Raw genomic sequence first — 16,431 nt, forward strand, 5'->3', positions numbered from 1 at the left:
AACCTTTATAAAACACTGGTTTTGCTTCAACTGAAGTGTCATGTACATGGATGCACTTCAGGAAGGATGTGAATATTTTAAAGAAATGTTTTATAGAAGTTATTGCAGTGATGAGGGGTTGTAGCCACAGAGAGAAGTTGGGATTTCTCTGCTTGAAAAAAGATCAAAGAGCAGTTCAAAATCACAAGGGATTTAAAAGGAGAGAGAGAGAAAGACAGAAAGACAGAAAGAAAGACAGAAAGAAAGACAGAAAGAGAGACACGGTGTGTTACTGCCTTGCTAACTACACCAACATCACTTGAACAGATTAATAAACCTTTAAGATTGGTCAAACATAACCCATCATTTAGACATCTTGGTTGAGTCACCAATCAGCTCAGATTTATGGAAGCTTCTATGAGCTCAATTACAGTTTAACTTCTAAAGGAAGACAAAATAGATTTAAATTTGCCAAGTTGCTCTTTCTGTAAAAGGAGGGTGGGGGGAATCCATCTTGCCACCATGCAATTTTCTTGCAGGAGTGTTCTGTTAACTGAATTCTAGAGAATTGGTAGAGGTTCTATTTATTTCTTCTCTAGCTTCCTTAGAATTTTAATGTCAAGGATTGTGTTTCCATAGTTTGTTTCCATTAATGAAAATCTCCAACTGCTGTACACTCACTTGGGATGGTTCCACAATCTCCTTTTTATGGGCAGAAATGAAATTTTCATTTAATACCATACTTACTCACAAAAGTCAAGTTTCCAAGTCTAGATTTTTAGTCAGAAAGTAGTGGATTGATCTTTACACAAGAAAGATTTCTTGGAAAGGTTGAAATCTAAAAACTTTGCCCATCACCTCCATCAGAGTCTTTCCAGAGCCTGTTCTCACCATCTCTGTCTCCAAAACTAATATAAACAGTCACAAGTGTTTTTATTATTACATATTTACAAACAAAAAACTTCTGAAGATACATTAAATTTCTGTACTCCAAATTTATTAACTTTACCAAATTCAAAAAAGCCATATCTACAGATTTACCAGATATATAATTTAAACTCATGTTTTCCCGCAGGACAGAAAAATACTACTGTGCAGCACAACATGTACTGAACAGCTGTTAAAATCCACAAAAATCATTCCTCACTTCCAGAGCTTAACTATCTCCAAACTGCTTCTTGAATAGCACTCATCTGAAATAGCACTATCACACCTCACTGAAGAAATGTACTGCAAATCAAGCTTTGCTATTCCAACAATAAAAAGTTAAAAATATTAACAAAATATGCAAAGGCCTCAACTTGCCTGTGAATAAACCAGATTACTATAAAAGATAGGCACAGATTCATGTACTTAAGAACTACCATTTAATACAAATAAATAGATTTGAATGACAAGTAAACAACTCAACTGTTATAGTTGCTTATTATAACGAGTTAAAACTCTGACATTTTCTGAAACCACCTACACTCAAAAACATACATAGAAATACATGGTGTATTGGTTGGCGGAAGAAAAACAGAAACAGTTCAATAGCACTAGCCCTTAGTTTTCCTTATGTGTCCCAAATCTTTCAGTTCTGAGTTTTTTCCTTCAGGATCTCTCACCTCTTCACAAGAGCCACAGAGTGACTGGTTCACAAATGATTAAGTCTCTGACAATACTTGGTTAAAAGCAGCAACTTACATCAACTTGTCAGAGAAAGAAAACTGACCTTTTTTTTCCAAGATTAGATTCCCTACAGTATGGAAACAGGCCCTTCGGCTCACCAAGTCCACACCGAAGAGTAATCCACCCAGATCCATTCCCCTATTAATGCACCTATCACTATGGGCAATTTAGCGTGGCCAATTCAGCTCACCTGCACATCTTTGGACTGTGGGAGGAAACCAGAGCACCCGGAGGAAACCCATGCAGACATGGGTAGAATGTTGCCAGAGGTTGGAATTGAACCCGGGTCCCTGCTGTTGCGAGGCAGCAGTGCTAACCACTGAGTCACCACGTGCGTTGTTCAAGCTTTAGGAATTTTTTTTAAACCACAGAACGAAACAAACACCAGCTGCCTGCAGTGTTATTCACACCCAGGAGCCAGATAGCTTACCAGGCTGATGGTATTTGGCATCCACAACTGGTCAAAACTCCAAAACCAATAAGCAAATTTGTTGCAAACCAAATCTCGTTTTGTATACAGATTCCCCCAGAGCTGGGCCAACTAAAAACATCCTCACCCAGTGTTTGAACAAATTAGTATTGTAAACAACTTGCAACGGGTTAACTGGTTTAAAAAAAATTAAACCTTCCACAATCCTTGATTTTAAAACAGTCTTTTTCCTGATTTAGCCCACAATCCATTCTTATTTCATCCCAGGTCTCTACAATCCACAAACTAGGATTGCTCATGTCAAAGCCCATATACTACCTCCCTCAGTAAATATCTTCTCTCCTTTAAATCATCCTGTCACTCTTCTTTTTCTCCCCTCTCATGTTATTCCCAAAGGCCATGTTTAGAGAGATAGCCAATGGTTGAAAAACACTGGTTAGACCACAGGACATCACCGCATCACTATTTTGCAATCTAACTTCAGCAAAAACATCAAAGAAGTGTGACTGAACATCTCCCAAAAGAGAATACTAACCCCATCCACCCCACCCCCCCCCCAATCCCACCCCCTCTCAGAAGCTCCAAAAGCCCTCAGCAGTTTTTCCAGGCTAACTTCATCTACCTATCCTTCATGATGAATGTGGATGACATCTTTCAAGATTGCCGTTTTGCAAGACCTTTTCTGCAAAAATCACCAACGATGTAGGTTTATCCCATTGAACATAGACAACAGCACAATGATGCATCAACTCTCTTGATAGTTCATGGTCTTCACGAATACTGGTCTCTCCAACTTTGCTCACTATTTCATTAGCGAATATGTCAAAATTCATGGACCTGTAATCCATGTTACAGTACAGACAAATCTATTTGCAATTTTTGTTGTTTACATTGTATACTACTGGAATGTGGGAAGTCTGTCAAGATATTATGAAATTGTGTTCTTTTATCACAGTGTAAAATTCCTTCCATCAGCAAACTGGTACATTCTTTTTGAAATCTGTAACATCAAATTTTCTTGTGTACTTCAGGGCAAAGATTTAGACAGATCTGCAAGAATCTGAGACTCCATTCTGGCAATTTTCATATACATATTTTGCAACATCTTCCTCCAACTGCAACATCATGTCTGTAAAGAGAGCTTCATCCTATTTCTAATGTGCTTCTCCAATATATTAAATTCTCTAGCTGCTAAAAGAGAAAGATTAGGTTCACCATTTATGACAAATAATCTAGCATCCTTACCTCCTGTGGGTTACAGCAATGTGGTTGACTCTAACCCACCCTCTGAGTAGCCTTGGAAGCCATTCAAGCTGCATCAATCACGATAAGGTCTAAACAAAACAATGAAACCAAATGGACCACCTGGCGGCAACTTACACACTGCAATTAAGGACAAACCCAACTCTACTGATGGTAAATAGGGCTAAGGAAAATTCAAAAGGATTGTTTAAATACAAGAAGGACAAAAGGGTATCTATGGAGTGAATAGGGCCCCTCAAAGATCAGCAAAGCAGCCTATGAGCAGAACTGCAGCAGATGGAAGAGATACTAAATTTAGATTTAGATTACTTACAGTGTGGAAACAGGCCCTTCGGCCCAACAAGTCCACACCGACCCGCCGAAGCGCAACCCACCCATACCCCTACATTATCCCTTACCACTATGGGCAATTTAGAATGGCCAATTCACCTGACCTGCACATCTTTGGACTGTGGGAGGAAACCGGAGCACCCGGAGGAAACCCACGCAGACACGGGGAGAACATGCAAACTCCACACAGTCAGTCGCCTGAGTCGGGAATTGAACCCGGGTCTCCAGGCGCTGTGAGGCAGCAGTGCTAACCACTGTGCCACCGTGCCGCCCTAATGAATATTTTGCATCAGTGTTTACTGTGGAGAAGGATGTGGAAGATACAGAATATGGGGAAATAGATGGTGATGTCGTCCCATTCCCCCTTCAATCAAAGTAAAATGCTCAAGAGACACAGAGTAGCTTTACCTTCCTTTATTCCAAGCCCTGGAGAGAGAGGCACAGAGACACCGAGACAGAGACACTGAGACAGACAGACAGAGAGAGAGAGAGAGAGACAGACACAGACAGAGACAGAGAAGAACAAGGACACAGACAGAGACAATAGCAGACTCTTTATGAACTATATAGACTTTTGCAGGGAGGAACATCCAGATAAGGCAGCATACATATTGATTGGGTGACCGCTAAAAGCAATGAATGTCAATAGCAAAGACTAAGCCATCTGTTGTTACACAATGAGTCTTTTTAACCTTGTTAACTGGTCTCACATAATAGATTCTTTTCCCCTTGTTAACTGACTTTACATACTCAATGCTGCCTCATCTTGTTAAATGGCTTTACATAATAAATACTTATCCACCTTGGTAACCGATACCCATGCCTCCAGCAGCCCATTGTTAACTGCAAGTTCTTATCTGATCCGAGTCACACTCAGCTGAACCTTGTTTCACAAAACTCAAAACTTCACTCTTTCCCTGCCTTCTCATACCCTATACACATTCTCATTGACATCTTGAAAAATGTAAATATGACAGAGGATGTGTTGCAGGGTATCTTAAAAAGCATACAGAACTTTGTGGGAAGCTAGGGAAGTGATTGCTGAGATATTTGTATCATCGATAGTCACAGATGATGGAGGGTGGCTAACATGATGCCACGATTGACCAAAAGGTGCTAAGGAAAAGCCAAGAAACTATAGACCACTAAGCCTGACATTGGTGGTGAGTAAATTGTTAGAGGGAATCCTGAGGGACAGGATGTACACGTATTTGGAAAGGCAAGGACTGATTAAGGATAGTCAACATGGCTTTGTGCGTGGGAAGTCATGTCTCACTAACTTGATTGAGTCTTTTGAAGAAGCAATGAAGAGAATGGAGGAGGGCAGAGCAGTGGATATAATCCATATAGACTTCAGTAAGATGTTCGACAAGGTTCCCCACGGGAGACTCGTTAGCAAGGTTAGATCACATAGAATACAGGGACAATGAGCCGTTTGGATACAGAATTGACTCAAAGGTAGGAAACAAAGGGTGATGGTGGTGGAGGGTTGTTTTCAGACCGGAGGCCTGTGACCAGTGGAGAGCCACAAGGATAGGTGCTGGGTCCACTGCTTTTCATCATTTATTTAAATGATTTAGATGTGAGCATAAGAGCTATAGTTAGTAAGTTTGCAGATGACACCAGAATTGGAAGTGTAGTGGATAGCGAAGAAGGTTACCTCAGAGTAAAACGGGATCTTGATCAGCTGGGCCAATGGGCTGAGAAGTGGCAGATGGAGTTTAATTCAGATAAATGCGAGGTGCAGCATTTTGGAAAAGGAAATCAGGGCAGGACTTGTACACTTAATGGTAAGGCCCTGTGGAGTGTTGCTGAACAAAGAGACCTTGGATTGCAGGTTCATAGATCCTTGAAAGTAGAGTCGCAGGTAGATAGGATAGTAAAGATGATGTTTGGTAAGCTTTCCATTATTGGTCAGAGAATTGAGTATAGAGTTGGGAGGTCATGTTGCAGCTGTACAGGTCACTGATTAGGCCACTGCTGGAATACTGTGTGCAATTCTGGTCTCCTTCCTATTGGAAGGATATTGTGAAACTTGAAAGGGCTCAGAGAAGATTTCCAAGGATGTTGCCAGGATTCGAGGATTTGAGCTATAGGGAAAGGCTGAATAGACTGGGGCTGTTTACCCTGGAGCATCAGAGGCTGAGGGGTAACCTTATTAACCAGATTTATAAAAAGAGGGGCATGGATAGGGCAAATAGACAAGGCCTTTTCCACAGGGTGGGGAAGTCTAGAACAAGAGGGCATAGGGTTAGGGTGAGAAGGGAAAACATTTTAAAAAGGGACCTAAGGGGCAAGTTTTTCACACAAACAGTGGAATGAGCTGCCAGAGGAAGTGGTGGAGGCTGGTGCAATTACAGCTTTTAAAAGGCATCTGGATGGGTATATCAATAGGAAGGGTTTAGAGGGATATGGGCCAAATGCGGACAAATCTGACTAGATTAGGTTAGGAGATCCTGGCATGGACGAGTTTGACCGAAGGGTCTGTTCCCATGCTGTGCATCTCTATAATTCTCTAAGTCCTCCTTACCTGGTGGCTTGTACCAAAATTGGGTCAGCCCACAGTGTACTGAAAACTGACAAGAATTCTCTCTCATCTTGTCAACAATGCCCCAGGTCACTAACATCAGTATCTCAGGGGTCCTGCTATAGTGCAATATGGTCAAGAAGGAGCTGCCTTGGGAGTCTTCAACAGTGACTCCAAATCCTACGAAGTCTTATGACATCAGGTTTTTTGAAAAAAAAGCAAAAGGGGGAAAAGGAAACATTCTTATAATTAGTACACGTGGCATCACCACCACCATAACTCTTACCCCCAGCACTTTTCCAATATATTTATAACATTGTCAGGTAGATGCCAATGTGGAACATTGCCCAGCAACATCCTGTGCATGGAAAGCGGTCAATTCCCCAATTACCCTGCCAGTCTAATCTCCATCATTTTGCTCGTGATGGAAAGAGTCATTGATAGTGCAATCAAAAAGGGGGAATCTGCTCACTGGGGCTCAGTTCGACTTTCACCAGCTCCCAGCCTTACAGTTTTAGATCAAACATGGGTGAAACAGCTGAACTCCAGAGGTGAGATGAAATTGGCTGCCTTGATATCAAGGGAGAATTTGTCAGAGAGTGACATCAACGTGCCGGAGAAAAATTGGAGTCAATGAGAACCAGAGATACATCTCTCCCCATTTGGCTGAAGTCATACCGAGCACAAAAGGAAGATGGTTGAAAGTCAGTCATCTCAACACCAGGACATCAGTGCAGAAGTTCCCCTGTTGTATCCTAAGCCAAACCATGTTTAGCTTCATTAATGCTCTTTCCTCCATCATAAAAGATCAGAAGTGAGGATGATCGCTTGTATTTTGTGGCATTTGCAGCTCCAGATGCTGAAACAGCCCATATCTATTAGACAAGTTGCACAATGTCCAGGCTTGCACTGATGAGAAACAAGTAGCATTACTGTCACAGAATTCCCAGGCAATGACCACCAACACGAAATAATCTAACTACTTTTGGTGTTCAACAGAATGATCGTCGCTGAACTCTGACAAATAATTTCCTCGGGGCTACCAATGACAGAAACTGAACTGGACTAGCTAGATATATATGATGGCCTCAAGGACAGATCCACATAACACAAGTTGGGAGTGTAATGGAGTACTCTTCACTTGCTGGATGGGTGCAGCTCCAACAATACAAGAAGCTGGACACCATCAAGGATAAAACGGTCCTATAGACTAGTTTGCCATCTACCACCTTCAACATTTAATGCCCTCTCAGTGACAGCGGTGTATATCATCTACAATTGCACTGCAGCTTTGTCATAAAGGTTCATTTGACAGCACATTCCAAACTCATGATTACAATCACCTACGAGGACAAGGGAAGTAGATACATGGGAGCACTGCCACCAGCAAGTTCCCCTCCAAACCACTGCCAACTGTAGTTTGGCGCTTGACAGTCTGGTTCAGTAGCATGCAGAACATATATTTCCTCGAACCTCTGTGATGAAAGTTTGAAGAATTCCAAATGGATGGTGCACTTGTTGTAATCCCGTACACTTGACTGCCGGTACATTTGTTGAAAAATTGTGATGTGAATTTGGACCGCCGCAGTCTTCATTTTTCAATTACTTTTGATGACTGATTCATTGGTCCTGGCTATGAATGAATGTTCAAGCTTTAAACCACAGGGTGGTATGATGCACGCTTTTGTAGTTATAGTTGAAAAGCCAACACATATTGGCATCTACCTGACAATATTATAGATACACTGGAAAAGTGCTGGAGGTAAGAATTATGGTGGCGATGATGCCATGTGGAATCATCCTTCTGATTAGTACAAGCGGAAATATATGAACTGTTCCTTCACTGTCATTAGGTGACAATCTGCCTCCCTAAAACCATTGGGGGTGCAGTCACACACCAAAGCACTGCAGCGGTTCAAGAAAGCTTTGTTCCACCAACTCCTTCAGGGCAGCTTCAGATGGGCATTGCTGGCTGAGTCAGCAATGCCCACACACTCTTCAATTAATTAAAAATTACTTCCAGGACATTAAGTTTGAACTGGATTGTGTATTTCCATTCTTTCTTGATATCATGCAAATACTAATTCTTTGCATGCAAAAAGCCCTGACACAAGTCGGAAAAAACTACTGCACTGCAACAATGGCTTCCCAAGCGGAACTGTACAAGATTTGTTTACTGCTCAAACCAATTAGCTTTGGCTTTTCAACTATAACTACAAAAGCATGCATCAGTACCAGCCTGCGGTTTAAAGCTTGAACATTCATCCGTAGGTCAGGACCATGAATCAATCATCAAAAGTAATTGAAAAATGAAGGCTGCAGTAGTCCAAATGTATGGGATTACAATAAGTGTGCCATCCATTTGAAATTCTTCAAACTTTCAGAACAGCGGTTCGAGTGAATATATGCTCTGCATGCTACTGAACCATGCTCTCAAGTGCCAAACGAGAATTGGCAGAAACTCAGGAAAAGAGTATATGTAAAAGGATACATGCCTGAAAATGATTCTCTTTGCAACAGCCTTCAGTTATATTCAAAAAACACAAAAAAGGGTCAAGGGCATATTAACTCTAAATAATTGTGCTACCTATTTTGGCAAATTACAAATTATGGCATCCAACATAATCCACGCACTCTAACTGGCTTTCAGGTTGCACTGTATAGTAAATTAACAATCATAATTTAGTTCAGATTTGTGTGTCACTTACCAAAATGATCCACAGATTTAGGTTTGTAAACAAATTTGAGGCGCATTCAGCAAGCAGTACATACGTTATTGTGAGTTAGAAAGATTTTACTTAAACCCAATAGCAATGTTGAAGATTTCCAAAATATTTTGAAATGATGGATTTCAATTTCTCGCTCTCCCACACATAGGCACAATTAAATATGATCTGCCTTGGCCAATCCCATTAAGCATCCCAATCTCAAATATTGTTGCCAATTGAAGTTACAATCCAAGTAAAATCCAGGGGAGAATTTTATTTTCCTTGAATATCTTGGCCCCACCCCAAATTATTTTCAATTCTTTTTCTGCAAATAGATGTGAAGGAATATTTTGCATGAAATAGCAGATTAAGGGGCAGAGCTGCAGACATTGCAGAACTGATGATTAGTTGCAGGGATGGAAAGGAAATTGAGACCTAGAATGGGAGAGGAATGGAAACAGATTGTTAAAAGTTTCACATCTCCCCTAAAAACATTACCTCAGCATCAGTAATGACTCCTATAAACACACAATCACTAATACCTTACCTTAAATAATGTGTTTCTAAAACAAAACAAAATCATTGTGTAATAGTGGTGCTTTTTATACCTTTTGCTACTGTAACCCATTTTAACAATTCACACAGCACAACAGAGTGAAAACATGGACTGAGGTTGGCAGAAAGAGAAAGCAAGAGAGACAGACAGAGAGAGAAAGAGGGAGAGATGAGTGAAAGTTCTTCAACAGAGCAGAGACAGAAAACAAACAACTAAGACACTTTCCCTTTTTTTGGGTCCTTTCAATATTGGAAAACCAGGGCAACATGCAAACAAAACGTCCTACTCATTTCAAGGGGCCTTTCAGCTGCTACCAGGATATAAATTTCTGATTTCCACTCCAATAGTGGCCATTGTTACCTCAGAGCTTGCATCTCCAATTGCTCAAGCCATAACACCAGCAAAGGTTGTGACTTACCATTTGGCAACCCATGATATTGGAACAATATTGTCTCTGTGTAATCCACAATATTTTTCATGGACCTCCCCAATCTTTCAGCATTTTGATTGAAAATATTTCAGTGATTTACTTTGTCAGATGCTTTATCTAATCCTACTCTCCATTTTGCACCTCCTCTGCAAATTTAACATTTTACTCAGCATTTCACTATGCCATACCATTTGCTTTTACATTAAACTACATTTACATTGCATTAACTACCCAAAGAATTTACTGAAGATACAGGAATAGAAGTTACAAAAAAAAAATTACTTGCACAAACTGCAAACACAGGCCCCACCAATTAACTTTTGTTTTCTTTTGGGGATATTAATGATGAGGAATTGAATTATTCCTATTGCAGGCATGGTATCAGTATCTAGAATTGCCAAGTCGCATATGGCACAACCAAATGTACTGAATTTGTCCAAAACTGCCATCATGTGCCCTCTCTCAGTATGGATGCTAGTCATTGTTCAATTAAGGGCAATATTTATGCACATCTGTTCCTATCAGGAATAGGAGCGAATGCCCAAATTATTTCCATGTCACAAACAAATCTTTGTTCCAGGTCTCGGGTGAAAAATCTGATTCTATCCCAGGGCTGTAACCAGTTCCCAGAACTTCTCTGCTTTTGCAAGCCTTGCCAAATATAATCAAAATTATTTTGGTGAACACAAAAATAACTGACTTCAGTACATGGCTTCAGAATTATTCTGATTTAACCACAAAGTCAGTCATACAGCAAGGAAACAGACCAGTCGGTCCAACTTGTCTACGTCAACCGGTCTTCCTAAATACATTTGCCTGCGTTTGGTCCATATCCCTCTTCAACTTTTGTACTCATGGAAATGTTGATTAAATATCACAACTGTAGATGCATCTACCACTTCCTTGGGCAGTTCATTCCACCATCCTCTGTGTCTACAAGGTCACCCAATCATCCTCCTATGATCAAGTGAAAAAGGTCCCAGCCTATCCAACCTCTCCTTGTAACTCAAACCCATTAATCCCAGTAACACCTTTGTAAATCATTTCTGCACACTTTTCAATTTAATAATAATTTTTCCGATAGGAGGATGACCAGAAGCAATTGATTGAGCAAGAAATGAAGACGGAAAGGCTTCAAATGAAACATTGAAGAGTATGGTGCTGGAAGAGAATAGCCAATCAGGAAGCATTTGAGGAGCAGGAGAGTCGACGTTTCGAGCACAAGCTCTTCGTCAGGAATGAGGGGCGACCCAAGGGGGCGAGTAGTGGGGAATGAGACAGGGAGATGAAGTAGGGGGTAAAGGCGATATATTGGAGCAGAGGGTGAAACAGATAGGTGGGAAGGAAGTCGGACAGGTAAGACAGGTCAAGAGGGTGGTGCCAAGTTGGAAGGTTGGATCTGGGATAAGATGGGGAGAGGGAAAATAAGGAAATTGGTAAAACCACATTGGTCCCATGGGGTTGGAGGTTCCTGAGATGGATGATGAGGTGTCCTTCCTCCAGGCATCAGTTGGTAAGGGTTTGGCATAGAAGGAGGGGGCCCAGGAGCTGCATGTCCTTGGTGGAGTGGGAGAGGGAATTGAAGCGTTGGCCACAGGGTGGTGGGGTTGTTTCATGCATGTGTCTTGGAGATATTCTCCGAAACGTTCCACAAGTAGGCATCCTGTCTCCTCAATGTACAGGAGACCACATTGGGAGCTACGGATACAGTAGATGACGCGTGTGGAAGTACAGGTAAATCTCTGATGAATGTGGATGGCTACTTTGGTGCCTTGGATGGAGGTGGGGAGTGGATGGGCACAAGTTTTGCAATTCTTGTGTGGCAGGGGAAGGTGCTGGGAGAGGAGGGTGGACCTGAAAAGGGAATCGTGGAGGGAATTGTCTTTACGGAACACAAATAGGGGTTGGGAAGGAGATATGTCCCTGGTGGTGGGGTCCATTTGTAAGTGGCAGAAATGGTGCAGGATATTGCGATGTATCTGGAGGTTGTCAGGGTGGGGGCGGATTTCTGTCCTTGTTGCAATTGAAGGGCTGGGGTTCGAGGGTGAAGGTGCAGGAAGTGGAAGGGATGCACTGGAGGGCATCACCAACGACATGGGAGGGGAAATTGCAGTCTTTGAAGGAGGGGCCATCTGGTGTGTTCTGTGGTGGAATGGGTCCTCCTGGGAGCAGATGTGGCAGAGAAATTGGGAATAAGGGATAGCATTTTTACAGGACACAGGGTGGGAGGACGTGTAGCCCAGTTAGTAGTAGATGTCGGTGTTGAGTCAGTCACCTTTAATGGAGATGGAGGGGTCTAGAAAGGGAAGGGAGTTGTCTGCGATGGCCCCAGTGAATTTAAGGTCAGAGTGGAACTAGTTAGTGAAGTTGATGAACCAATCAACCTCCACATACCCGACGAAGAGACAAGCATAGGTGGGGCCCATGGTTACCCCTTTGGTCTGGACGAAGTGGGAGGATTCAAAGAAGAAATTGAGGGTGAGGACCAGTTCAGCCAAACAAATGAGTATCAGTGGAAGGGTAGCGACTGGTGGGGGCGATGGGAGAGGAAGAAACGGAGGGTGAAAAACAACACTATTCAAAAATAAAGCATACCTCTTTAAGATGATTATTTTCTTTCTCTTTCTGGTCCAGCAGAACTTCCAGATGACTAACTTGAGATTCTGCCTCAGATATTCTTCGACTTCTTTCATGTTCTTCCTCCATAGATTTGGATGGCAATCCTTTACTCTGCAGCATTTCTAGTAGCTTCTTAATTGATTCATCCCTTGCATTTAAAGTCTGTTTCTGTGTTTCAATCCTTAGCTCCATTTCTTCTAAAGTCTTCCTCAGAAGAAAAAGCTCTTTTGCTTGTCGCTCATGTTCTGCCTGTAACCTACGGAAGTTCTCCTCAGTGAGCTCAATGGTATAATGCTCAGCACCTCGGTTAACATTCTCCTGCTGAAGAAGATGATTAAGATCTCGCTGGGTTCGAAGTTCATCTTGCAATGCTTGGATGGTCAACTGCAGGTGCTGTAGAAGCAAAGAAAAGAGATTGCTCAAAACACATGCAAATAATTAATTATTAAAACGTTGAATGGATTGAGCTACAAAATAAAATTTAATAATAATCAGTTTTGATCTATTTCAAGACTATTTGTATTTCTACTCCAAAATCACTAATAGCACTTTTGTACCACAAGAGGATTCTGAAAGTTTTGAACGCTTGAATAATTCTTACCAGTCGGAGCTGAAATTATACATCACCTCCAGCCTCTACTCCACAATCTTAACATGAAAAGCAATTTGTCTGGAGAATAGACAGATGCTCAAACAATACATCAGGGGGATACAGTTTATATCAATTAACTTGAAAGCATCTAAACATTAAAATCTTGATCCATACCTGCACTTGCCAAGTTATCAAAGTCTTACAGTTAAAATGGATTCAGTTTTAACATTGACTGGTGTTAAATGGTAAGTTTCACATGTTAAATGTCATAAATAATGTTTCTTATTTTAAATGGCAAGGGTAGTTACGATTCTTATACTCAGAACGTAATTTGGTTCCAAATGTAAATTTATCTTCTTTGAAGGCTACATGCTATTTAAACCTTCTAGCCCAACAGGCAAAACAAGTGTATTCTCTATTCAAGTTAACTTTTTTCCCATAATTATCAGCAGGACAACTTAATCCACCCATGGAAGCTATAATTTACAAGGGTCTAATGGACTGAAGTCAATTCTCCCTTTTTCCAACAGAAACTGATCACCTCTAATTGCTGTATTATTCAGTAGTCAAGTTTAGTAGGTTTATTTTAAAATAAATATCAGACCTATTGAACAAGCAAAAGACAGCTACGGGATTTGCAAACTTGTTAGGAATACAACCATTGAAAAATTGTCAAGCTCACAAAATCCTCATATTTTACACAAATCAAAATGATTTCCAACCCTTGACACCAAACAATATAGAATTTAAACCATCAAATAAAAGCAAGTATTGCATGTGCTGGAGACGTGAAATAAAAACAAAACTGAAGAAAATCAGCAGCTCTGACACCATCTATGGAAAGATAAACAGAGCTAATACCGGAGTCTAGTATATGATGCTTCAGTGCCGAGGAGTCATCTTGGATTTGAAATATTAACTGTTACTCTCCCACAGATGCTGCCAGACCTACTCAGTTTCTCAAGTACTTCACCCTTATTTCAGAACCTAAATCCAGCAGATGGCTGGATCAAATGTGAATGTGTTAATTATTGTTTTAAACTAACTAGAAAATCCTGCATAGTTAAGTCATTGTGCTATAAGATCAAATATGTACACTTAAAAACATAGAATTCTCACAGCGGAATTGAAATACTGTAACCCCTTGTACCATATTTGACAGCATTTGCACGTTATTTGCCAAGCCACAAAAAAAATTTATCAAACGAAGAATCCAGCTTTTGTTCAATTCTGCAAATTTATTAAGATTTTCAATAAGAGTCTCGAGATTAAAATATTTTTTCTGACGTATCAGGGCATACAGTTTTTAATAAAGAATGCAAAATTCCACTGCTTATCAAATGTGGTATTTTCGTGGGATACAGAAAAGGGTGCAATGTTAGATTACACCTAAAATTTCAAATTCTGAATTTAGTGAACATAGGACTTATCAGCACATTAGTTCCTCTGAACCAATTAGATGTTAAACAAATTTCACAATTAGATGTTAATAAATTTCTTGCACTGTTTTATAAGTGAAAAATCTGTTATATAGTGTAGACAATTATTAAAAGGCGTAATCCAATAATCTCACCAATAAAACTTCAACATTTAATATTGTATAAAATAAAACACACATTAATCACACGTCACCAGAACAAGAAAAAAAACCGCATTATTTATGTTCTGCAAACTAAGCTGTTGCAAACATAACACAAACCTTTGATCTCCTTGCATCCAAAGGCTGAACAGCATGGCAAAATAAAAAAAGAATGTAGCAAAATCAACAAATGAATACAGAGAATGCAAGCAGGAATACAGCACGCCAATACCATGAATGCTAAAACAGCTCAGCAAAAGATTATCAGCAAACAATTGATTATAAGCAGAATTCAAACTTAAGCTTTGCTAATGGATCAATCAAAACAGTGGACCCTCAGGCTCAGTAATTTCAGGCTTGTGTTAGATCACTGAAATGATGAAATTTTCGGTCTCATTCTGTTCTTTCAATGGCTAGTTGGATAATCATTTGAGATTTTAAATAAAAATAAGCATACAATTTCGAAGCAAAGTTTCTGAATAAAAGTGGGAGAAAATAATTTTCTCAAACACTAACCAGCAAATTGTAAACTAAACAGATTAAGTGGGTAACACAGTGTTGCAGTGCACATTTTGATCTAGACTCTTCATTAAACAAGTTTCAATCCTGATTAGGTTTCCAAAGGGGAGAATAAAAGAATGGAGATTAAATACCGCGAGTCTCATTTATGCAACATTTATTAAAACATGGCCATAGGCAGTGTGAAAGAAATTCAACATGAGATTGACCAATAACCCTTTAAGCAAAGCATGATAACAATTAAATTATGATGGAAGAAAAATACAAATTACAAAAAAAAGTAGTCTAATTAAAAGAGTTAGCATGATTTCTGAGTCACCAGTTGCATGCTCTAAGAGAACCAAAGTCTCTAATAAAATAAAAATTCAACCACTGTATATTCATTTTGCTCGCCAAAACGCTCACTGAAAAGTTATTTCACAATTCAGTCATAAAATATCCCATGCTGAAAACACAGAATTTGGGAAACGCACCAGTTAATAAATATCAATTTGACAGTTGAGGGAACGTAAAAGGTATACCCCAATGATCCAACACATTAATCATTAGGTTTCAATCCAAAGAAAGATAACAACAATGAAAACATTAGTATAGAGAAACAGTCCCCCTTCAAGGTTACATAGACACAATCAGCTGAGGTTTGCAGGCAACACGCAAACAAAATTTTTGTTTTTGTCATTTTGAAATTTGATTTGAATCCTTTACAAACTGTGCCTTACAATAAAGCCAAGACAAATACATGAATACAGAAAAGCAAAAGGCAATGCACATGTTGAAATGCTAACAAAACACAATGAGGAGTAAATAACTTGTACACTTTTATTAGATGCGATTCTACAGAGAGATGGATGTTGAGGGCAATTTTGTTTAATTTTGCAGATGATAAAATTGAATGGAGAGGTTAGTGCTGAGCAACTTCAGAGGGATATTGAGAAGTTAGCCAAATGGACAGACATCTAGTAGATGAATTTCAATGCAGAGAAGTGTGAGTGAATGAGAGTAAAGCAAACAGGCAACACAAGCTTAATGGTGCAACTTTGAGGGAAGTACAGGAGCACAGGGACTTCATGAATCTCTGAAGGTTGTCAAACAAGGTGAAGCAATCTTTCAGGTGGCTTATAGGATCCTTGGGTTTATAAATAGAGGCATAGCGTACAAAAAAAGTGAGAAAGTGATGCTATACTTCTACAAATTATTGGTCAGACCACATTTGGAGTTGTGTGTTCAA

The 16,431-nt window shown here is 40.0% G+C and overlaps 1 protein-coding gene across 3 annotated transcripts in view; it reads right to left on the minus strand.

The window, feature by feature from the left end:
- Nucleotides 1–16,431, minus strand: part of LOC132822339 (ERC protein 2) — an 820,981-nt gene that overhangs the window by 734,112 nt on the left and 70,438 nt on the right. For all 3 annotated transcript variants that reach the window (XM_060835591.1, XM_060835589.1, XM_060835590.1), the window contains one exon: nucleotides 12,490–12,906. In XM_060835591.1, coding sequence (XP_060691574.1) covers nucleotides 12,490–12,906 — 417 coding nt within the window. The remainder of the gene's footprint in view (nucleotides 1–12,489; nucleotides 12,907–16,431) is intronic.

This window comes from Hemiscyllium ocellatum, chromosome 14, assembly GCF_020745735.1.
Source record: "Hemiscyllium ocellatum isolate sHemOce1 chromosome 14, sHemOce1.pat.X.cur, whole genome shotgun sequence".
Lineage (NCBI taxonomy): Eukaryota > Metazoa > Chordata > Chondrichthyes > Orectolobiformes > Hemiscylliidae > Hemiscyllium > Hemiscyllium ocellatum.